This window comes from Thunnus albacares, chromosome 17, assembly GCF_914725855.1.
Source record: "Thunnus albacares chromosome 17, fThuAlb1.1, whole genome shotgun sequence".
NCBI classification, from domain to species: domain Eukaryota; kingdom Metazoa; phylum Chordata; class Actinopteri; order Scombriformes; family Scombridae; genus Thunnus; species Thunnus albacares.
This window is the reverse complement of record NC_058122.1, coordinates 25500808-25526015: the sequence shown is the minus strand read 5'-3', so window position 1 is coordinate 25526015 and position 25208 is coordinate 25500808. Positions and strand designations below refer to the sequence as shown.

The window sequence follows — 25208 nt, the reverse complement described above, 5'->3', positions numbered from 1 at the left end:
CTTCAAGTTTTTGGATAGTTTTTATTTTTGCATTTGCCTTAAGAAGGACAGAATATTTGTTTTTTTGTTAACAGCTCTTCTTTGTCTTTGAGTTATTTTTAATTGCCATGAATTGTAGTAAACTGTTGCAGAGTTAACTATATGTCTTTTAAATCTTGGCCCCAGCCGGCGCTGCAGTATATCCACAAGTGGCTGCATTCTCCTGTGAGAGAAAGACCTTGTGTGTTTGAATGGAGGATGACCAGAATGACACTCGCTATATGCAGAGTCAATTCAATTCAAACAAGTCCTTGTTGTGCCTCCGTACATCACAGCTCAGTCTGACAGTGTCCGCTTTTGTGTCCATCTGTCAGACACACAACAATGACTCATAGAAAATGTCTCACATTGATCAAAACCAGGCCTTTTATTTGGCACAAGTAGGAAAAAAGAAGGCACTTAGCTTGAAACATATTCAGTGTTTCTTCATTCCTTCCTCTTTAGCCATAAGATCCCGCAGGCTTTGGGATCATTTTGGGTCCAATAAGTGTAAAAAGTTATCTGCTGTCCCTTCATTCATATTTCCAGTGGCTGGTTGACTGACTGGCTCTTCAGCACAACAACAGCATACAGTAGCAGCATGGTAAGAACTTCATTTTACTGGCCTCAAAACTGCAATAGACACAGTAAGATATGTATATATATAAGATATGGATGTGTACATTAAGCTGTATGGCAGGCAGGCTGTTTTGTCACTAGAGACTTTTGTGTACATTTTGCATGTTTGCATCTTTACCAGTAAATAACGCAACCATGCAGACATATCCACAGATGTTCATGGTCCCCCTACAGTATTTTTTTTTAAAACTCTTTTCTTTTTTATGTGTCAGAGTAAGTGTTTTACAGCAGATATGTAAAGAAACTTCAAATCTCACCTTGCGTCGCTAAAAGAGTTATTTTCGTATTTATGCGTATTAACTGCTCATAATTAAAGTTCCAGATGAGCGATGAGCATAACAAGAAGATGCTGGATGCATTCAAAATCATAGCTCATGCAGAAATAAAGAAAAACATGAAGATATTTGGTTTGAGGTGAGATCTGTACTCCAGACCAGCACCCCATGGAGGGAATCCTTTCAGTTATGGAGGAGTAAATAAAGTTTTTAAATTAGTTGCTAGCGGGGTTTAGCCTCAGGATCCTGCTTTTCTTGAGACATCAGGACACAATCTTAACTGAACAGCCATTCAGACAGCTAAAAAAGCAAAAGGGAGGTGTAGTTTTCTCTGCACTGACAAATTAATCATTGTTTATCTTTATTAAGATCACAAAGTTTCAACTTCTAGAAACTCTGGAAAAGATCACTACAGTCAACAAATGTGCAAGGCAAGGGTACATGACCATCAGAGCTGGCATTGATAGGTTACTTATGCTGTAAAGTTGCAGGTTGTTGCACCTCTACGCATGAAATGGTACTACAGTAAAAACACTGTTGTGCTAGAAAACAGTGAAATTTACTGCAATTCAAAGTAACCTGCCTAAATGCTCATGATCCATTCAGAATGAACCAGTTGGGAATCACTGTTTCAAACCTAATTGCTCAGAAAATATCAGATTACCACCATTAGGTTGTACAATCTATGTCCACATTTCCCCCTCAAATGTTGTGTCGTAACTGGGACTGTTTATGTATTTCAAACATTTGGTTTTAAGATGCGTCTCTGCTGACACACTCAGAGCTCTGCAGGAAGAAAAGCTGCCAGTGGGTTGATTTATGCATCACTATATGCTCATTTAGCCTCTGAGAGAATAAAGGGCTCATTGCTGTTTCTATGCCCGCCACTGTTTTTTTTTTCTTCTTCTTCTTCTTCTTTATCAGCATCCTGTGTGGAGTGACTGTACATTCCTCTTTGAGGCTTCCTCTTGGTTTATTTGTTTTTTTTGTTTTTTATAATTGCTGCAGTTTGAAAATCTCAGCAGCTGCCTCGAGGCTCAGGAACTAACCATGTGAGAAATTGTGCTTTTGTCGGAGACGTCTAAAATTACACACAGAAGCTTTTCCTTTTTGATTATTTAAGATTGCTTATACAGTGCATTCAGATTAGGAACCCAAAATAGATTTCTGTTATGATAATGTAAAACTTTACTCTTTTTTTGGGGGGGTGAGATGTCCCATTTTTAACTTATTTTTCCCATCATATTTGTCTGGTGAAAAATTATGGCTCTATATGGTGAATAAGGTGCAGCAATGGAGGACAAAAGCACAGAAATTTAAACATCAGCTCCTCTCCATCACTTCCTTAAGAATGTTGAAGTCCATTAATCCAGTTTTCCAGGTATAAAGCGAGCTCAAAGCTTTCTTTCTTTCCACTGTCAGTCCTCATGAACCAACTGAAGCTCAGGAAAGCAGCGAGAGGCATCCTCCCTTCTGCGGGAGTCTGACACAGCCTGTCTTGTTAGTTTCTTCCTATTCAGAGAAAAGTGAGCTAACACGACTGGAGTGAAGATCCTGGTTTCAGGGTAACACTGATAGCACTGCCCCAGGGGACTATGGGATTTGGCAAGGCTATGTTAAGGATCTGTGTTTTTCTTTTTTCAAAAGAGTTTCCATAAAAGCTCAGATGCCATTCGGCTGCACTTCTCCTAGGCAGCCAGAGGGCATGTGAAATCATTATGAAAAGGAAGGAGGATAAATGGCTGATGATAAAAAAAATCTCACGATAAGGGTTTATCTTCAAGGTGGAGGATTTAATGATTTGATTTGTTAGTGTGAGAATAAAATATGGATGGTTTTCAGTGCGTTCATATTTTAATCCTGCCTCTTAAAAATTGCATTCATCTGCAATTATCTGCAGAGCCAAACCAACAATGAATTGATCTGCTTACCAGTGCTGTGTGTGTGTATCCAAAGCCTGATATATTTTATTCCTCCGTGCTGCAGACCTCAGTTTTTGTCCAAAAACTATTAAAAACATGTCGGTGAGTCACACCGCTGCACTGGGTGACATGTTCACTTGCCAAAAGAAGAGTTTGGGCTCAGTAGTTTATTTAGAAACGGCTCCAAAGACTAATAACAACAATCATGTTTCAGTCGCCAGAGAGTAGTTCTGTGTAAGGCAGACAACACTGAGCATGTGCTGGAACGCGGTTCTGTTTACAGTTCTTTGCTAGCTTGTTGTGCTACATATCACGACCTCTTGACTTTGTACTGAAGTTCTTTGAGAAATTGATAATGTAGTACTCTGTGTAAAGGTGTCTGCCTTACACGGAACTTCTCTTCAGAGACTGAAAATGTGATTGCTGTTATTAGTCTTTGGAACTGTTTCTGAAGAAAATAACGTGCCAAAACTCTTAATGATGAAGGAACATGTCACCCAGTGCAGCGTTGTGGCTCATTGACGTGTTTTTTCTACATTTTTTAGGGAAAACAGCAGAGGTCTACAGCATAGAGGAATGAGATTTATCAAGCGTTGGATACACACATAATACTTGTAAGTAGATCAGAGATTTGTTGATAATAAGAAAAATACAGAAAATCACCAGTCATATCCTCTAAGGTTAGGGGACGATCACAGTCATGGTTTTTAAAAAACAGTGTTGACTCGTGGTTGGAAACAGAAAATAAATGGTGTTTTTTAATTAACCTCTCTGAGTTTTTCCTCGCCGCTGTCGCCAAGTGCTTGCTGATGGGGGGATGTTGGGTCTTTGTAAATGAAAGAGTGTGGACTAGACCTGCTCTGTGTGAAAAGTGCCCTGAGATAACATCTGTTGTGATTTGGCTCTATATAAATAAAATTGACTTGACTTTACCTACGTGGACTTTCTCGCTTTGTAATAACGTCACCTGATTTCTTCCCTCGCTGCCATCATAATTACTACAGCTGATAGAGGCCATCTGTCACTTGAACAGAGATATATATAGTTTTGATGTACTTGCTTAAACAACTGATTCTGACGTCTTTCTTCTCAATGAAATGGGTTGACCTTACATGAGTCACTGTCAGCAGAGGACGTCACTTATCTTTTCTGTGCAGTAAACGTCCCCTCAGTGTGAATTCAGCTGCTAAAATACTGCAGCAAACCACAGCTGAAGCTATCCGCTGCTTTCACATCAAACATACATCAGAAGCAGAGATAGAAAGATCCAGTGAGTCCCTTTAATGTTATACATCAATCGCCTATATCCACCCACTCTGCCCTGTCGCTGGTGCGGGCAAAAAGAACATGATACGACTACTTTATCATTCCGTTAATAATCTCCGCCATTTATAAATCTGTCCAATCGCTTCCACCCACCTCCCCTCAGACGTCTCATTGGAGTCCTGAAGTTCAGCAGGGCCTGTGTCAGATTCAGCAGCCAGATCTGTATGGGTCGTGCACTGCTGCATTTGAAAATGAACAGTCAGCCAGATCCTGCAGATTAAAAATGACTTTTCCCTTGTAAAGCACATTGCAATAATTTCTGGCCCAGTGTGCTTAGAGTGGCTGCTATAAAACGCCTTCATGGTGGAGGCTCCTGGGGACTGCTGATAAGGTGAACCGAGCATTTATCATTATTTATCCATTCAGTGGATCACATTTCACCATATGAATAACACCATTACTTAGCAAGTGGGAACTGCTGAAAAGCAGAATGAGAATTTGATGATAATAACATCACTTATTGTTGAGGCTGTCACGACTCCCACATTTACATTTACTGCATATGCAAGCTTGTAGAAATGTTGTAACTCTATAAACTTTAACGAAGCAGCAGCAGCTTGACATTATACAGTTGGATGTTTGAAGCGCTTAAGTTATGCGAGTAACACTTACTGGGTCTTTTTAAGGCGATTGGTTTGCAACAAGTAAATCAGATTGATGCTTAAAGGTATAATATGTAATTAGGTCTAGTTGTTTTTAGACATTTTAATGTGGAATATGTTATATATGTTGTTGAGTTGTGTACTTACATTATCCCAAATGTTTCCAACAATTTTCAAACCCAGAGAAATCTGTAATTTATTCAAAGTAACGGACCGTTTCATTTGGTCGCATGTCAATGGCGTCATACCTCCTCTACCAAAGAGTAAACACGCACAAGATACATACGGCGGCGCTGTGTTTGTCCTCTACAATGGCGTCTACCAAAGAGTAACTTACACACATACAAGATAATACATCGGCGTTGTGGTTGTTCCACAGAAACTGTTATAAATAGACTTTTATTCAGTTTTAAGCCACATTTTCATGATAAATTTAGGTAATTTTTAAATGTGTCTTTTAGCCGGAAGAAGGATTTTAGTCATTGGACGTCTGGATCTTAAGTTATCAGTGAAATAAACTGTACTAACGTTAGCAGCAGCTCGGCTAACAGCCCCTCCAGGAAGTCCGGTGGTCACCAAACATCGTCGGAGAAATATAGATTTTTTAGGTGAAACAGCTTAAATTAGTATTTTTAACGATTTTAATCTGTGTGTACGTTTGTTTTTAGAGAGGAGGAGACCTCTGCGGGTAATTCGGCTCCCGGGAGAAACCGACCGAACATCTGGATCTAAAGTTATAAGAGAAATAAACCGAACAAGTGTTAGCAGCAGCTCGGCTAACAGCCCGTACCGGACGTCCGGTGGTCGCCGAACATCGTCGGAGAAACACTGATTTTTTAGGTGAAACAGCTTTAATTAGTGTTTTTACCTGTAATCACCGGGTCCGTTTGTTCTGGAGAGGAGGAGACCTCTGCGGGTAATTTGGCTCCCGCTAAAAACATCCCGAATGATGAACACTGGAGTAATCCTATCCCAGTGAAGCTGGTTATTTAACAACGAAGACAACAACTCCCATGATCCCTTGCTACTTCACACCATCATCACACTCCGTCTTTTGTTATTGTTTTGATTGAGAGACCCCTAGCGGCTGAAATTACGTATTGTGCGTTTAAGTTAGGGGTGTGCTTGAATACAAATACATTATTTGGCAAAGCACAAATAGTGGGTTTTATACGAATATTTGTTTCATACAAATATTTTAAAAATTATTTGTTGAGGGTGTTCCCCAGAGATAAAGTTGAAGGATGTCTTTTGATTGAAGTCACTGATTGACCATGAGGTCTCTGTGGGATCATCGTATGACTGTATTTATTTGTAAGAAGGTGTAACAGTTTGTGGAAGTCTCCTTTTAGGGACCTTACTGCTTTGCTTCTGGAGACGTATAAAGCTGTCTGGTTTGGGTTCACAGTCTTTAGGGAAATGGCTGACTGAACAACATGCTTTCTCTCCAAAAATACAAGATGATTGTATTTTTGTTTGGACATTTGTATAATTGTTACTGATGGTGTGATGGATTGTACAGTGTCTACAAAAGCTTCAGCAAGTAACAATGTTTAATGCTTTCTTTGTGTCTCTGTGTGGCTCTTGAGCAAAGATGAAAAATTTAGTTTTTTTAAGGCAATCGGTCTGCATGCTTTTTTCAAAATAAGGTTAACTAATTAGATTTTAATGTTCCTGTTACTGAGGATGAATTAAACTGTATGAGTTGGGTTGTTTCACTCAGAGAAAAACATTCATTTTCACAGCACTCAAGATCTTCAGTAGTTAATGACTACATTATGTAGTGAACATTATACCAGAACATTATACTTCTTTTTCATAATGTCCTAAATTAATCAACTAAATTAAGTTTTTACTGATTAGAACAGATTGGGCCTGCAAGAACATTTTCACATTCATATCCTGCATTTTTTCTGTGAGGTTTGCTCGTAAAAAATGTTCCAAGTCGGATTCAACAAACTCTCTTAACTGCACAGACTTGTTTCAGCCTGATGAACGTCACCTGTTCATGAGATTTGATCATTAGCATAATCCATGCCCTTAAAACACATATAAGGCTACAGGTTCCACTCCTTTTGTGGGCAAGTTTCATTCACAAAAATGTTCCTAAAGAGTTAAAAACAAGAATTTCACACTGAAGAGAGAATACTAAGTATGAGAAAATTGATTAATGCCACAAATGTTTTAAATCACCCATATGTGCCTCTTAAGAACAAATCAGTTCTTAAGTAACGAGTGGTTCTTGCATGAGGCTTATTGTTCTCAACATGACTTCCTGTAGTCTCCAGAAATTATAGCATTTTTTAACTTGATAGAAAATTAGGAGAAAAGCCTGTTAACTGCAAAAAAATGTGTAATTAAGTAGTTGAGGTTACAATAGAATGCAATCCAAACACAATAGCACAACAATAATGTGTTGTGATTTTGTCCATCCCCTGTATCGTAGGTTTTAAGCCCAGATTTGAGTCGATTATGGTAACATCCTTCAGGGAGAAAACACAAGTAAACATCACTGATCTGTTACAGTTTGTACTGTGGTGGTGAAATGTGTTTGTGTTCGACAGGAGCCAGCGGCCGTGAGCTCTGCTGCACCCAGGGAGGAGACAGACAGCCGGCCTCTTCCCCCAGGGTGGAGGAGCTACATGTCACCTGAGGGACAGAAGTATTACGTCAACAGCTCCAGTAAAGGTAAGAGCCGGAAAACAAAGAGAAAGCCTCAGACCATCTGCTGGGATTCATATCTGCAAGGAGCAGATTGGTGAAAAGTGATTTTCAAAAGGATTTCATGCCCACAAGCATCTGAAATCTGTTGTGTTTCACAATAAATGAAGTTGGACAGGCCAGAAGATAGTTCATTTAATAAAAGGTGAAGAGAAAAAAGCAAATATGTTGCTGATTATGTGAGTTTCAAGCCAAATACTGTCAGGAAGAGAAAAAAAAGAAGAGAAAGAACAAATAGACCAAAAGTTCTGCATGATCATGGTGAGTCAAAATTTGATTTAATAAGTTAATGTCTCATCATTTCATGGCAATGTTTTTTTTTCATTGGCTAAAATTGGCTTCCATTTCAAAGGGGACGTATCATGCGTATTTCCAGGTCTGTATTTATAATCTGTAGCTCTACTGGAATATCTTTGCATGATTTACAACGCAAAAAACTATCTCTTACTGGCTCTTTATGCAGCCCCTCAGTTCAGCCTCAGTCTGAAACAGGCTCCTGTCTCTTTAAGGCCCACCTCCTGATGAGCCCACTCTGTTCTGATTGGTTAGGAAGCTGCCCCTGGCATCTCCTGAGACTACGTAAACAAACAGTATTAGTGGGATTTTTCTTTTTCTCATTCTTTACTCGAAATGTCAACTTCTCAACACAACACAACAATGCGGGAGACCCCTGAGTCTGTTTCTGTCACATTTAGTGGAGCAATATCTCAGCAGGCAGCTGTTTAAATTACACAAATATCCTGATGTATATGTGTTTTCAACTTATAAACTGTATCAATAAATCAATAAATACAAACACTGTTGATTTTTTCCTGTGGAGCTGACATGCAAACTGTTTTGGTTGAGTAAATTTCTGCTGTCAGTCAGCCTGGTGAAGACAGTTTGTCCTATCAGCTCACCAGGAGCTGCAGCTGACAGACGACAGAGACACTGGACGCAGGTCGAGTGAGAAGTGGGGAAAGTGTGGATGGACTGTTGTGCTCACATGTTAACGCATCGCTCTGGAGTCCGCCATATTGGCAATGCGCATCCATGAGTTTGGGGGGCGGAGCTTCTGAAGCTGCAGGAAGGGAGGGGTGTATTTGTTTAGGTGCTTCGTTCAAATATCTACCATCTTTCTCAATAATGACTGACTCTACCTTTAACATAGACATCCAACATCATAAAAAATACAGAAAATCACAAAAAGCATATGTCCCCTTTAACCAAGTACTTGCCTAAAATTAACCATATGCGGGACCATACCCCGACCACCTCCCTATGACTTCAGTGTGGTACATAAACGTAGCATTTTTAAAAAACTGACATACTGTAACAACAACATAATCCAGGCAGACGTTACGTTTGTCAATGTAACATAATTGAGAAAAAAATTTGTACTATATAAACATAATTTGTAGGAGACAGGGTTGAAATCTGATTAGTAAACATACGGCAAACTGAAGATATCCTCCTCATGTTGTTTACTCTGGTTATCATGGCGTTCAGCTCTCATTGCCTGAACGCTGTGAACTATGATGACTCATTATCATTCCTCCCCATCATCGTGTCTCAGCAGTCCATTCATGTGGAGACAGACCCACAGATTCGACCCACGTTAATCTGATTATCTTAAACGTGTGGCACTTCAGGCCTTCAGCAGCGCAGCCGGTAACTCCACAGAGAGATCTGTGGATTCAGAGGTGGAGGGATGTTTGTCTTCTGCTCTAATACGCTGCTACCTAACAAGACACTAAAAAGGGTTACATTAATACAGTAGCTTGAAGGCAGGCGACCTTTCACAAACATGCTATGTGCTGTATGGGTGTGTGTGTGTGTGTGTGTTTGTGTGTTTTACACCTCATTTGGGAAGGCGTCCAGGGGGATAAGACAGGCTCCCACAGGACAGACCGAGGCTACATCAACAACAACTCTGGCAGTGATTGCACTTTGGCTCACAGCACACACACACACACACACTGGAGCAAAAAAAAAAAAAAAACACTCAAAAGCTATTTTTACATTCAGAAGCCATATGCTGCAGCAGTCACTCTTTATTTTGTTACAGGTTTTTTCGTTTCATGTCTGAATATGGAAACAAAAAGCTGCTACTGAGACTGTGTGTTTTACCGTATTTATTAGAAAGCAGAAGCAAAGCAAATCAGATGAAATCTTCCCAGTTAATCCCCTCGGAGTTGCAAATATGACAGAGGGATTTGGAATGATAAGAAAGAATTACTGTGTTTTAGTTGCCTAAACCTATTCGTACATTAACCAACCTTAAAGGGGACATAACATGCTTTTTGTGATTTTCTGTCATTTATATACTGTTATGGTATACATACATACTGGTATGTTAGTCTGATTATGTGATGGCTGAATGGAGCAGCAGTACAAGACGACACAGAAAACACTTTAAATCATGTTGTGGCAGGAAACGATGTTGGCCTACAGCCGAGTAACTATGATTGGTGGAAAACTACTTTACCTCACGGGTTAAATGGCAGCCTGGAGAGTTTAAATATATAACCAAGACAAAATATTCATCCAGACGTGTTTTTAACTACCGAGCTTCAGCACCAACCCCCAGTCAGCTCTCCCTAAGCTCGGCTCTGTTATCACAGCTGGGCACCAGGTTAGCTTGTTAGCTTGTATGCTAGTTGAGGGAGGCTCGCGCAAGGCTCCATGGTGTCCCACAAGCAAGAACTCAGTGTGTGCAAACTTGAGGTAGGTATGTATGTGTGCTGCCTTCAAGTCAAAATAAGCCAAATACCCCGATTTCCTCCTTGTGATGACATCAAATTGTTCGCACATGCCCATGGACGGCCGTCCACTCTGTCGTCTTTGTGGTTCTTATTGTCTATTTGCATATTTTGGGTCTGATGATTTTGGCTCAAACATGTATGGATGTATTTGAGAAGTTCATATTTTGAGTAAAGAACGAGGGAAAAAAGTGAAATCCTACTTCTATACTTTGTATACGTAGCCGCCAGAGAAAGAGGAAGCTTCCTGAAGCTGACCAATCAGAACAGAGTGGGCTCATTGTGAGGGTGGGCCTTAAAGAGACAGGAGCTAAAACGGCCTGTTTCAGACGGAGGCTGAACTGAGGGGCTGCATAAAGGGCCAGAATAAGATAAATAACTGTAAATCATGCAGAGATATTCCAGTAGAGTCCCAGAATATAAATATAGACCTGGAGATGTGCAGAATATGTCATATTATATAATATGTGTTACTGTGTGATGTGATATTCAAACTTTCACGTTCCCATCCACACATGTTTGGACATTTGTTCCTCGAGTTCTTGCCGTAGTAACAGCACTGGCAAAACATTTGTGCTGACAGACACTACATTATTTCTTTATTAGAAGACTCAGATTACACAGAACACTGCTATTACAGCGTAAATGACTTCCTGCTCTACTAAGTGGAATGGGTCCTGATATGTGACTTGTGCGTGATAGAGAGCTAAAACACAGCAAGCAAGTTGGAAATCATCCAGAAGAGTATTTCTTTCCCCAAAGGTTCACATACATGGATAAGTAGAATCTTCCTGTTTTATCTTTTTAGGAAATGAACTTTCCCCTTCCAAAATGTTTTCTCATGTCTGTTTGAAAAACACAATTTTAGTTTTTACTTTTACAGAGTGATATTTAAAAAAGGAAATTTAATGGTTTTTGGTGCTGAAATGGGGACACCAGATAGGCAAAAAGCATGGACTATATGAGAAAATCACAATAACAAGACAAAATGTCCAAAGTTCTTCATATAGCCAAGAGAGTTTGAGGGTGTGTGTTAATATTTTTTTTATTCAAAGATGACATATTGGTAGAGGAAGAAAAAAAGGAAAACATATTGATGGGAGTTTCCAATTTTTAGCCTTTGATTAAAATGTCAGACATTACCAGCAGCAGATTAGATCAACTGTAGTTTATTAACCTTAATTCTGTAATAGCTGAAATAATACAGTTCTCTGGTTAATTTGCTGCTGTCTGTATTCAAACAAAAACACATCACTCTGTAACACCTCTGTACAACCACCAGCAAGCTGTGTGTGTTTTTGTAGTTTCACAGATAAATGATCAGCTGATCAACCTCATATCATTCATATAAGATCAACCTTTTTATTCAGATTTATAAATGTAATCATTCTGAATCAGGACCTTCAGTATTTGGAGTAAGTGGGTGGTGAAGTGCAGAAGGCTGCAGCTGTTAATTAAATCTGTCAGATACATTTAATGAACACATTCATATATTAAACCACTGAGCTCATTTTCAGGTTGTGAACGTTAATCGGGCTTCAGCTGAAAACAGTTTCTGCCTTCTCAGACAACAAGAGTTGTAGTTATTTTAGCTTTTAGTTACCTTCAAATGTAGAAAAGTACATAGGATTTGAGAAGGGGTTCGATACTGGAATTGAATTTGATAAAATGCTATTGAACTCCATTCTTAAATGTGTCATATTCACATTAAAAGGGTTTACAGAGGACCATACACCTCATCAAAACTAATGATGTTTGATTTTAATGCAACTTTTTCACGTCAAGGACCCTTAAACTGACACAAAAAACTGACAATCCATCAGTGTGTTACTCATAGTGAAAATAAATTATTCCTCTTTTGCTGGGGACCCCCTGGAACCCCCAGAGCCCACTTTGAGAACCACTGGATTAAGCAATTAGTGGATCAACAAAAAATTAAAATCACCAACTATTTTTATTATTCCTTTTGAGTCATTTGAAAAATGACAAAAAATGTCATGTCAAAAATTCTCTGGTTCCGGCATGTGACTGTTTTTGTCTTATATGGTGGTGAACTGAGTATCTTTGGGTTTGGACTGTTGGCCAGGATATAAGACATTTGAGTATGTCACCTTGTGCTTTGGGAAAAAGTGATTGATCCATTTTTCACTATTTTCTGATATTTTATAGACCAAATTGATTTAAAAAAAAAAACAGATTAATCAATAATGAAAATAATGGTTAGTTGCAGCCTTAATTAAAACAAGAGGGGTGTTGATGTGGGTTCTGTATCAACTCTGTACCTTGTAGTGTTTTGTATAAAACTTGCCAGTTTGGGTGTGTACTAGGGGTGTGCCCGAATACAAATACGTTTATTCGGCAAAGCACAAATAGTGGGTTTTTTACGAATATTTGTTTCATACAAATATTTTTGAAAATAACAAGTCAAATACCAGCGCACAGGTCGGTTACATCGCTATCTCAGTGTCTCTCCTCTGCTCCGCTGTTACGTCTATCAGCAGGACTCAACGAGGGGAGTCACATCCACCTGCTACATGATGCACATTTCCTTATTTGGACATCACTCCCAGAGTTGGGGGTGTTCCCCAGAGATAAAGCTGAGCTACTGACACGAGCCAAGTGCTCCCAAGGGACTCTCCATAACCTGTTGTTACTCTCCTGCTTTCCACAAAGTTAGGTTGTAAAAATTAGGCATAAATGAAAAATGCAAAGCAATAATCGCCTTTGAAGTTCTTCCCTACATGTTACATGGTTTGCTGTCTCTGTGTTGTGGGTGTATAAATAAGTAGAGGCCTGTCTGCATGAGTCAGTAGTCAGCACAGTCATTTATCATCTGGGAGACTCCAGTTCGAGACCCGATGTAGGGACCTCCTTCGAAAGGTAGTTTATTCATGAACACTTATTGTAACACTTTAATTTCCTAAATTAAACTCTTTCCACTTTTATTCGAATACAAATAATTTTGCTGCCTCAACAAATACAGATACAAATACAAATACCGGACCCTCTGCACATCCCTAGTGTGTACATTATTACAGCACCTGTCCTCTTATCAAACATTCAGAATGAACAAAATGTTGACGTGCAAGAATTGCTGTGAAGGACTTGATGTTCTGTGAAATTGTGCCACGTTCTCTTCTTCAACCGTGATCCTTCCTGTTGATTGTGTCATTCCAGAAACAACATGGCGACGCCCCTCCATGTCAGCTGAGGCCCCGCAGAGATCACTGGCACAACAGAACTCCTCACCATATGGTAAAACTGAGCCTTTACATTTGTAAACATCCATTTTTGGACTCTATTTCTAAATCATGTACATAACAAACATCCACATGAGCAAACAAACACTGAAAAATGGAGGCTGAAAGTAGAAATGAGATAAAAGAGTTTCATGAAGGTTTCAGTGGTAAAGAATGACAAAGATATTAAGAAGCTCTGTTTCCTGTATTCACTGAGTAAATTGCTCTTTCTATTCAGATGGTTTCCATGTGGAGCTACAGGTCATGACTTAATTTGTAACATTTTTCCAGTCGGACAGATGAAGCCTTTTGGGCAATCATTCATCAGCTGTAATCCGCTTATTATGCTAAAACCAGATTCCTTCAGCAGAGTAGTTTAACTGACACAATAGTGCTTCACTGTATTTCCAAGAGACTTCCAAGAGTCACATTTCGTTCTTGACAAATCCCGCTTGTAAAACAATTTTCCGCTGTGTCCGACTTTATCATGAACCTCAGTTAGTGTTACTGGATCAAATCCTACATTTCCTTAATGACTGGCTTATTATGTTTCATCGCTGCCAGCAACACGCTCGCTAACAGCATCTTAGCAGATAGCAGATGGTTTTCTTCTTTCTGCTGGCATGCAGCCTAAACACACTTAGAGGCAGTCAGCTGCAGGGGAGTTTGTCAGCATTCAACCAGACAAGTGTGAGCCTCCTTAGAGAGAGAGAGAAGTTTAATGAAGGCCGGGTTTAGATGGTCGTCTCCTTCAACCTCTGGACAGGAAACCGAGGATTAAACCGACTAATGATGCAGCGTCCAAAGGGAAGTTCACGAGACAAGGCTGAATTGCTGAAAATTAGCATCGCAGATACACCTACATGAACACATGTACAACAAATACAGATAATGCAAATCTGCTTGTTTGTTTTTCTTTGCAAAGAGCAGGTAGAGGGTTATGACTTCGCTAGATGCTACAATTTCTTGTTTTTTAATAAGCTCATTCGTGCTTCGTCGAAGATCCTAATTCCATTTTAAGACGATCCCAACCTTTAAATGACAAAAAACATAAATAAAATGCATTTGAAATGACTGTTGCCCCTTCAATACATGGAGGATCAATTGAATTTTGTTTGTGCTGCTAAAAATATTAAAAAAAATACATTTTAAAAATTTAATAACAACATGTATAATCAGAAATTACTCAGGATAATCCATAAATGTTGCTACATTCATTTGGACTATTTCTGAGGTAGAAACTCATTCCTTAACTGAGTATAGTTTAACATTTTGGGAAATATGCGTATTTGCTTTCTTTCCGAGGGTAGATGAGAAGATTGATAACACTCTCATGTCTGTGCAGAGCTGGAGCCAAGAGGGGGATTTGCCTAGCTTAGCATAAAGACAGGTAAAAATGTCAATATCTGGTTTTAGAGTTATGGAGTTATGTGCTGTGACTTTTAATTGGCGGACCACAGTTTATCCTTCTACCTCCTGCCAGTCCAGGCTGGGATCTGATTCGGGCTTGAACATGCACGGATGTATTTGAGAAGTTTATATTTCAAGTAAAGAATGAGATAAAGAAGCAAAATCCGACTGCTACTGTTTGTTTACGTAGCCTCTGGGCTTATCAGGAGGGACAGGGAGTTAAAACGGCCTGTTTCAGACAGAAGCTGAACTGAGGGGCTGCATAAAGGGTCGGTATAAGATAAATAAGGATTTTTTTTAAAATTGTAAATTATGCAACATTATTCTAGTAGAGCCCCAGAATATAAATACAGACCTGGAAATGTGCGTGTGAAAATGTCCTCTTCAACACACAGACACGAAAGCAGCATCATCTTATCTAACTCCCACAAAGAAAGTGATAAGCGTATCTTCCAAAATGTTGAATTATATCCTAACTTGGTAAAGATTGGACTACAAGAAAGTCCGACATTTCTGTGAAGGACAAAGCACAATTAATATTCCAGTAGCCTAGATGGTAAAATATTCCTTCTGTTACTTTCTCTCTTTTGTGCAAATGTGACTCACTCATGTCAATCACAGGGAGTCTCAGAGAGTTGTTGACGCTGTTAAATTGAATCGGTCACTAACAAAAGTCAGTGAAGGTCGTGGACTTCTTAAGGCTCCTTTAAGCTAAGTGACCGCCATCGCTATTTTCAGAGTTGCCTCCGTTTTCTTCAGGCGGGTCCGGTCCTGCTCCGACCAGCGACCACAGCTTCAGGGGTCACTCTGCCGGACTCACGTGTTTACCTTCAGCCGGCGATGGGCCGATTTGATATGCAACGATCGGACAGCTCATGAATCACAGGCGATGATAGAACCATTAGCCTGTAGGATGAAACCGGGGGACGTTACTACAGAGCTGCTCACAAAGCTGTGAGCCCCCCAGGGCCGGGCTCATGTGTTCATATGTGGGTCTGAGAAGAAGACGGACACTGCAAATACCTGAAATAAGAACATTCAGTGCCAAGAGGAGCTAAAAAAAGCTCCGTCATGGCCTCAAATTGCCTCAGACGCTGAGTGAAATAGTCATTGTTTATTGTGAAGGAGAACAAATCAGTGTCTGTCGGCTCTGAAGCTGCCAACAGCTCGGACATCCCAACATTAGGATGTCACATATTAAAATCTCAGCAGAACGTGACCTTTCTGCTGTAATCGAATTGAATTGTCGATTGCTCATTCCCTTTCTGTTCGTTATTGTGAAGTAATTGTTTGAAAGTGAGACTGCAGCTGTCATTCTTGACAGTAACGTGTGGTTTATGATGTTTCTGTCTGCAGCCAATGGAAGCCACAGCAGAATAAAACCCAGCCAGCCCACAGAGACGGCCAATGTTGCTCTGAGGAAACCTGTCATGAACAAACAGGTACGTCTCAATCTGAACGAGGCTGTAGCAGAATGAGTTGTCAGCATTGTTTCTACACAAACAGTGACAGGTGTTCTTCTTTTCTTTCCTTCATGGTTTCTTGTAGTGCTGAAAGAAAATGTCAATTAGTCAATTTAACAACAACTTTGGACATTCATGGTTTCCAGCTTCTCATTTTCTATGTTTTAAATTGTTACAAATTAAATATTTTAGAGTTTTGGACTGTTGGTCAGACAAAACAAACTATTTGAAGATGTCACCTCCGGCTCTGGGAAATAGCCAAATGGACAATTTTCACTTAAAGAGGCTATAATTGACATGTTTTATTATACCAACATATACACTGTCATCTGTCTCTGCAGCTCCCCTCAGCTTTAAGGAGTTTCAGCTCATTGTTTATCTGTCTGGCTGCAACTTTACCGTTTTGGTTCACTCCCAGCGCTCTCATAGCGTCATTTTTGGCTGCAGCAGGCAGCTGTTTTCAGAGAAAAAGCTCTAAAAAATCCACTGTACACTACCTGCTCAGCATCAAACAGCAAACAGACACAGTTACCTGTAGACTAGCTGGTGAACATAGTGGAGCATTTAGCAGCTAAAGAGCCAGATATTTCCCTCAGGAGTTGGTAGAGAACAATAAACAGAGTTAAAAGAGAGTGAATATTGGACTTACATTCACCAGGTGGACAGACACACGACTCCAAATGAATGATAATGTTGCTCCATAACTGCTGGATGTGGAAACAAGCAACTGTTTGCTAACAAGTTCAACATATCAACTTAAAAAGTGATGATGCGTCAGTGTTGTGTTCTCTAATTGTTTCTGCTGAGAACATGTGACCAAAAAAATCAGTTAATGCAGCTTTAATGTTTAACTGATCAATCTGTAGATTAAAGGTTAATAAAAACAATCATTAGCAAGCAGTTCACTTTCACTGACACCTTCTCTGCTCCTGTCTTACGTTGGCTTATTGAAAAGACTCCAATACATTTGGCGCTTTCTCCCGTTAAATCGTCTTCAGTTCACAATATGATATCAGTATTTCTGTGAGACAAAGCTGCCCCACTCCGTCCACTAAAGCTCCGATGAACCCGGGCCAACATCGGTTACATGCCAACCCACGTGACTAATTACGAGTCAGATGAGGGCATACCGTGTCATGATCACACAGGAGACTAGATGGACAGACAGTTGGGCCATATGGGCGGTTGAGATTTGGACTACACGTGTCAGAGTTTCTCAGCTTTTGGAAAGGAGGCCAGCCAAAACTCAAAGCTCACACTGGGAGCGCTGGAGCCCCCGATCACAAAAACCTGCCTGATCTCCGGCAGCCCGGACTGGGATCGTGCTGGTCAGAGCTGCCGCCGCCATGTTCTGTGCAGCAAAGGTGAGAACGTGAGTCGACGCGCTCCTCGGTGTGGTTTGTTGTGGCTGTGATGGTGTTGTTGTTGGACCGGCGCAGGTGGATGTTGTTGTGAGAAGGTGTGAGAGGGCTGCTGCCCCTGCAGTGATCACGTGTGCCGTCGTAGCCGCTCCTGCTCTGCACACAGCTTGTGTTTGACGCCTCAGGTGAAGAGCAGTCATATGAGGAAGATGATAACAACGTAGCTGCGTGCATGCACATATTTACTGTAAACACTCAACACACAGAAATGCGTTTTTTTTTTCCCCACAAATATTTTTCTGTTATATGCCTCCTCAGCACACCTTTTTAACCCCTTCATGTGCATGCAGCTCATCCCAACACGTAAACACATAATCAGAGAGGTGGCATTTCATTGGCTGCCTGTTTTCCCTCCTGTGCTCTTTCTCCTCCTCCTCCCCCCTCCATCCTCCAGTTCCCCTCCCAATCGTAATTAGTCTTTTAAAGATCATCATTCAACCATTTCCATCAACCCCACCTCCACCACCACCACAGCTGCTCCCTCCTCCCTCACTATCTGGCTCTCTGGGGAGGGACGAGGGAGGTGTGGCGAGGATCATGTAAATAAATCCCCCTCCTCCTCCTCATCCTCCTCCTCCTTCTCTTACTCTCTTTTAACTCTCCCTGTCTTTTTCCATTTCTTTCTCCTCCATGCTTTTTTTAAAAAAAAAAAAATTTCCTCTCTTCCTACTCGCATGCTCTTTTCTCCCTCCCCTTCCCTTCATGCTCCAGCATCTTCATCCACAAAGCGGTTCAGTGGTCTCTCTTTCTCTCTCTGCATGTACGTCGTTGGGTGAGGGGGTTGCGACGCAGAGCCGCCCCCCTCGCAGGCAGCATCCATCTCTTCGCAGACTTCAACCTTAAAACTCATGTGACAGCAGCTTAACCGGAGGCTAGACTTCGTTACGCTCCCACAGCCGCCACTGTCCCCCCCCCCCACCACCCACCTACAAACCTCCCCTCCTCCTCCTCCTCCTCCTCCTCCTCCTCACCCGTACCTTCCCACTGCTACACACCCCCCTCTCCCTGCAACGCGACTCTTCTCCACTCACTCCTGGCTTGTGAGACTGGAGGCAGCCTCGGTGCGTGGCGGGGGAAAGATAGAGAGAGAGAGAGAGAGAGAGAGAGCGAGAAGGAGAGAGAGAGAGAGAGTGTGTGAGGCTTTCCCAGAATAGAGAAGCAGGAGGTGGTGAGAGGGATGATGATGGAAGCCAGCTTTGACACTGAGGAGAGTTTTGACGATCCCTCCTGTCTCGCCCCGCAGCCCCCCGGCTCCGTTTCGCCGGCCAAGAGGCAGATCAAGGAGATCAAGGAGACCAAGATAACTGTGAGTACCCAGGAGCTCCAACTTAATCCTCTTCTTCTTCTTCTTCTTCTTCTTCTTCATCTTCTGGTGCTTCCATCTGCTGCTTCTGTCAACCTCTCCATCCTCTGTGAAGCTCCTCATGTGGCAGAAATAAGTTATTGTCTCATCTTTCTTTTTTTTTTTTTTCTTTTCAGCTGTTATCTTTAAGCTCACAGCTCCACACTAATGCATTATGGGTTCTCGCGGAGTAACATGGGGTTCCCTGCATATTGGATACTACATTAGTGTGAATGAACAAGCTGTCCAGGAGTCCTGCGCTCATTTCTGTCTCACTGATTGACTCGATCTCCATATTATTGATTTAATGTCTGAATTTATGCTGAAATGTGTTTCCTCGCCGTGCAGTTTTCATCATATCGAAATGTTACTGAAGTGACTGAAAAGTACAAAGCTGATGTAGTAGCCCGCGGACCGCCGTTGCCATTTTTAGACTCAAGATGTCTTCTGTCTGCCAGATAAAGAAAGGATCTTGATCTCTGAGTGTTTCTGTCACGGAGTTGCTGCTCAGTGCGCTACTGTGTGTTCCCTTATTCTTCCTCAAAGGGGGACTTATCTGCAGGGCAGCGCAGGTCACACAGAACTGCCGTTTTGTCATCCGGCAGCATTTGGAAAGTGAAGACTTTGTGCGCCAGGCTGTGAAGAACTCGTAGTAGAATTTGGGCACCAGGATCTATTCAGATTTCTGTAAAGAAGTGTACAGTACCTTTGTCTTAAGATGCCTAGACAGTAGTCGTGGTTATGTAATCCTTAAGTCCATAATGATGACTGTGGGAGGTGGTGGTGGTGGTGGTGGGGGGGGGGGGGGGGGGGGGGGGGGGGCGTGCGGTGGTGATGGTGATGATTTGCTGGGCTGAGGGAAGACAGACAGAGGTGGTTTTGTGTCTCGCAGGGGCTGATTTTGCGCTCGGTGGGCTCGCTGACCTGCCGCAACCACGGGAGCCGTCAGTCTGGCTTTTGTGAAAACCCCACAGACCTGCGAGAGATGCAGCAAGTCCAGTTTCCATGGTGACAAAGGCAATAGCACTGATTAATGGGTGTTGAAATGGAAAACACTGCCATAGGAAAGAGACAGGGGGGGTGGGGGGGGGCCATTCAGATATTCACTGAATACGTACTGTTTGAAAAAGAAAGAAGATTATTTTCTTCCTCTTCCTTTGCAGGGTTCTTTCAAAGCTTCTCATACATCTTTTGTGGACACTTTGGCTTCACTTGTATCCAGTGAATTCTCATGAAGAGATGAGGCGTGACAGTGTTTTTTTTACAAATTAATCAGTATCTTAATTAGTTCCCGATACACATGAAGGCGAAAAAGTGTTAATTTCTGAAAACACAGACAGAAATGAAGCACGTTCTGTGCAACAGTGTAAATATTCCTGCTGCGGTTGACAGGAGTTGGAAATAACACAGGTGATAATGATTGAATCTGTGGCTGGATGATGTCAGTCCACAAAGGTGTCTTTTTGTTCGCCACGGTGCACCTCACATTACACAACCCCTTTTTACAGCCGTGCAGTTGTCATGGAGACGCACACATCCATGACTGTTGTGCAAAATGGACCCCTCGCAGGACGCCGAGGCGGCTCGCGCATCAGATAGCAGAAGGAGCAGTAACCTTGCTTTCACCTTCACCGAGCGTGATCAATATGAAGCCGTCGGATGAGGCGCTTCACTCCTCCGTTTTTTTAGCTTATTAAACATTCATTTGTGTGCTGTTTGACTTGTTGCTATGCTGCGCTCGGCGTAGGCACTCGGGGAATAGCAGCTCGTTAAGAGTGTCATCTGGCTTTGTTGGCGGGACTTGGATGGGGCATCTTGATTGGTCTGTTTTCAGTCTGTGAAGAAGAGAAAGGAGGAAGGAGGGAAGAAAAGGCGATTAGAGAGAGAGAGAATAGAGGGGAAGTCTGAAATTGTTTTGTTATGAGAAGGTGTGTGTGTGTGTGTGTGTTGGGGGTGAGGGGTGGGGGGGGGTCCTTTACAGCAAAAGTAATTTGTCGCTTAGCAACAGCAGCATCCTACAGTCTCATTCGCTGTATCTGCTCAGAAATGGATGTGGGAGAATGTTTCAGTTGTTTGTTGCTTTGCCAAATCATTGTTTTTTTTTGTGTGTCTCATGGGCCGCTTGTTCTTCGACTGTGTCATGAATTTTTTTTTTTTTGCCCTCTGTTCAACGAAAGAAAAAGAGCAACAATGAATAAATAAAAAACATTTATATGTGTAATGAAATGAACCACCGCCTGAAGCCGGCATACAAAACCCTCACAAGAGCGAATGTTTATGAATGCCGAATGAGGACAAAATGTCCCAATTCACCTCGACAAATCACTGTTACATGCTGCTCGCAGCTTTGTTTTGTGCTAAACTGTAACATTCATGGATGCAATATGGAAATACAGCCTCCCGCAACACCTCAACCTCAAACCAGAAAGGCTTAAGATCCCTCAGATGAGAAGGCTTTATTACATGCTGTGTCATAAAGGTAATCTATATTAATATTTTATTCCTAACCCCAGAGTACTTCACTAAGCAGCCATAAAGGAGAAGTAAGTTAGCCACACAGCCTTCCTTTAGATAAATGGTCTAATTTTCTGCTGGATGTGAGAGGCAGATAAACAACAGTCATGATAGATGTGGAGCCAGTGTAATGGAAAATCTGGTGCCCATGACAATCAGTATGATCTGTGAGGCAGAAAATGAACAAAGTGACTGGTCGACACGCGGAGTAAATCACATCGCTGCTTCTTCAGATTACAAAGTGTTATTGTGAGTTAATGTGTCTCCGTTGTGTATATGCAGGACGTTTTCAGTGCTCGCATTTTGTTTGTTTTCTGTTTATATTCTGCCGTATTGGTACGTGTGGATGGCAAAAAGCCATTTTAGTATTTCCTCTGGATTTCACTGATTATATAACAGAGGAAGTATTACTCATCTGTTTTTGAAGTTGTTTATTAGAAGCTGCACGGATCAAGTGCTGCGGTGGCTATGCAGAGAATGAAGGGGGTCAGTAGTGTCGAGTGTTCATTGGAACATCGGCTTTTTAAAGCTGAGTGTTTTTGATGCTTAAAGCCTCACTTTATGCAAAAAATATACAGCCATCTTATCATCAAGTCAGGCTGCAACAAAGAGGAGTGCTCCATTCGCTTTGTGGAAATGTTCTACATGAAAGTAATATTTTGAAAAATAACTCAAATGTGCGTGTGCAGTGTCAAAGGGGAAACTGTTATTGCAGAGCCCATAGAAAATTATCACTGCAGCTTTTTGATTTGGTTCTCTGTCAAACATTTCCATTACTGAGCTCTGACAAGCTGATTGTACAGTACACTTCCTGTCCAGCACTGAACAACAGAGAGTTAGTGACTATTAAAGACAGTAGATGTTAGACGATGGATTGATCAGATAAGGACAGAAACATGTGGAGGATAATGTTTCTCTGTGGCTGCTGGATCAACTAGGAATGCAGCTAATGTTTATTTTCATCATCAGTTAATCTTCTGATTATATTCTCAATGAATTGATTGTCTAAAAAATGTCAGAAAATAATGAAAAATGTCTGTTATAATTTCTTAGAATCAAAGATGACAACTTCAGATAAGTTATGAGAAGCAACCGCCAAATGTTTGGACATTCTCCTTAAAAAAATGATTATTCAATTATCAAAATAGTTAGCCTAGTTTTCTGTCCGTCGACTAATTGATTAATCAACTAATCATTGCAGCTCTATTGCCACCGTAACTCACAAAGCCAATGTGTCATACCTGTGTATTTATGAGTTTTTGTATTGTCTTTGACCAAAATATGTAATATATATCAATTATTAATGCAGCTTTCTGAGACTCTGCATTTCCCTGCAAATCTACAGAGCTGTTTAGCATCTTTCAGCTCTTTGTTTTGGTTTTATTGTTCAAATTAAACCTGCAGTAACTGAATTTTTGGCCGCTTGGACACAAGTAGTGAACACAACACTTACACATCATCACCTTTCAAGTTGATACGTTCAACTTGTCAGCAAACAGTTGCTTAATATCACATCCAGCAGTTACAGAACAACATTATCATCTCTTTTAGCTTTGTTTGTGCTCTCTACTAACTCCATCTGGCTTTTTATCCGCTAAATGCTCCACTATGTTCACCAGCTAGTCACTGTCTGTTCACCGTTTGGTGCTGAGCAGTTAGTGTACAGTGGGTTCTTAGAGCTTTAGAGTCGAAAATGACGCTATGAGAGCACTGATAGTGAAGCAAAACAGCTGCAGCCGGGCAGCTAAACAATGAGCTGAAACTCGCTATAAAGCTCCGTGAAGCCGAGAGGAGCTGCAGAGTCGCTGATAATTCTCTGTAGCTTCATCACTACGAGCCATGACCAACACATCACTGTCATTTCATACATCGTTAATATAAAAATATCTATCATAGTGGCTTTAATGGAATATAAACAATATACTGATTGGGTTACTGGACCTAATGGCTGGTTTTTATGGGTCAAAGGGTGTCACATGACCTGCAATTTCAACCATGGCCGCCGCTCTACATTCATCACACATCCTGGTGCTGTTCCTGAGGGCTTAGCAAGATATCTGTCTAAGGAAAATTCAATTTACCAACATCATATCTTTAACCTCCCACTTCCCTTTGGTGTTCTTTCATGAATATCTTGTGATTTTCACGTTGCTCAAATGATTCAAATAATTCCTGTTACACCTTTTTATTTGAGTAAAAAGAATGAGGCAGTTGGGATGAGCCAGCTGGTCAGCGTTCCATGTTTTCCTTCAGTGTTTGTGACAGCAGTACAGTGGTGAACTCATGCTGTGAGTCAGTGTGTTTCTGTGTGTTTGTGGATGAAACATCCTGTCTGGATGTCCATGTAGTTTGCAGCAGCGGTTGACATGGCACAGAGGGTATCTTGTAGTGCCAGGAGGGAGGGCTCACAGATGGTGAACATTACATAATTGCAGCCCCAACAGTAATTGAAGACGCTTTGGACCATGGAGTCTGTATTCAGGCTGATGCTGGGTGTGTTTATCTGCAACGGTCCACATTTTGTTAAGTGTATAAAGTGTGTTTGTTCAATCGAAGGGATATAGTAGAAAAGGTTTCTCTTTGTTTTCAAGTGATTATGGTCTCTCTCTCTCTCTCCCCCCCCTAAAGGCTCATGGGTCACCTTCTGGAGGGCAAACATCCCCACATTCATATGTTTACTCATGCCTGACCTTTTTCCTCTCATCTGCATGATCCGAGTGAAACTCAGACTCAGGCTTTCAACAATATCATTTCCCACAGACTCCGCCGCTCATGTCTTCTTCTGACTGCTGCAGATCAAATTAATTCTCACAGAGGTGTTTGGCTCGGAGCCTTTAGCAGCTCTGTTATTTCTCATATTTTTCATCAGTTAGGTCATTGCTCTTCATCTCTGTTTCTTCTCCTTTTTTTTTTTTTCACCTTACAGATCAACTGCGTGACTTTCCCTCTGCCTGGAGAAGGCCCGGAGCAGCAGCTCCTCAAACCCAACGAATGGAGTTACTGCGATTACTTCTGGGTGAGTTCAACTAAAACACAGGAACTACAGCTAATCTTTGTGATATTTTGATGATGATGAGAGCCACCTTTATCTATAGACCACCTGACTTGGATAGAGGATTACCATTGAGGAGTATATACAATTATGAACTTACAGATCCGCCTTCTCTTACACTTTATTTGCCAAAAAAGCTGAAACTGTTTCTCGACAATAATGATTATAATAATAATAATAATAATAATAAACTTACCTTATAATAAAACCACCTACAAAATTCGGCTCATATTGCTTCTCAAATACATCCACACATGTTCGAGTCTCAGTCAGATCCAGAATATGTGAGCAGACAACTTGAACAACCCACTGAACAAATTCAACTAAAGTAAAACAGCAATGAGGACTATATATATAAACATGAAAGCCAACAACCACTTTCACCATCATCATCTTAATAATGGCAATCCTGTAAGATTGAGGAGCTGAGTACATAATCAAGAATCGGCAGCGGAGACGTAATAACAGATTCTAGACTGAAAAAGTGTTTGTCGAATTGGCTTTTTTAACTCAAAAGCAAAAT

General features: G+C 41.1%; 1 protein-coding gene across 2 annotated transcripts in view; it reads left to right on the top strand.

Annotated features, from left to right (window-relative positions):
- The first annotated feature begins 534 nt into the window (after nucleotides 1-534).
- The window catches only part of gas7a (growth arrest-specific 7a), a 42498-nt gene continuing 17824 nt past the window's right edge, over nucleotides 535-25208 (top strand). The window contains exons 1-6 of one of the 2 annotated variants that reach the window (XM_044331768.1): nucleotides 535-622; nucleotides 7347-7470; nucleotides 13422-13499; nucleotides 16250-16335; nucleotides 19021-19083; nucleotides 24560-24649. In XM_044331768.1, coding sequence (XP_044187703.1) covers nucleotides 620-622; nucleotides 7347-7470; nucleotides 13422-13499; nucleotides 16250-16335; nucleotides 19021-19083; nucleotides 24560-24649 — 444 coding nt within the window. In that variant the 5' untranslated portion in view covers nucleotides 535-619. Of the gene's footprint in view, nucleotides 623-7346; nucleotides 7471-13421; nucleotides 13500-16249; nucleotides 16336-18706; nucleotides 19084-24559; nucleotides 24650-25208 lie in introns of those variants that run through there. The other variant, XM_044331767.1, reaches the window with a different exon arrangement.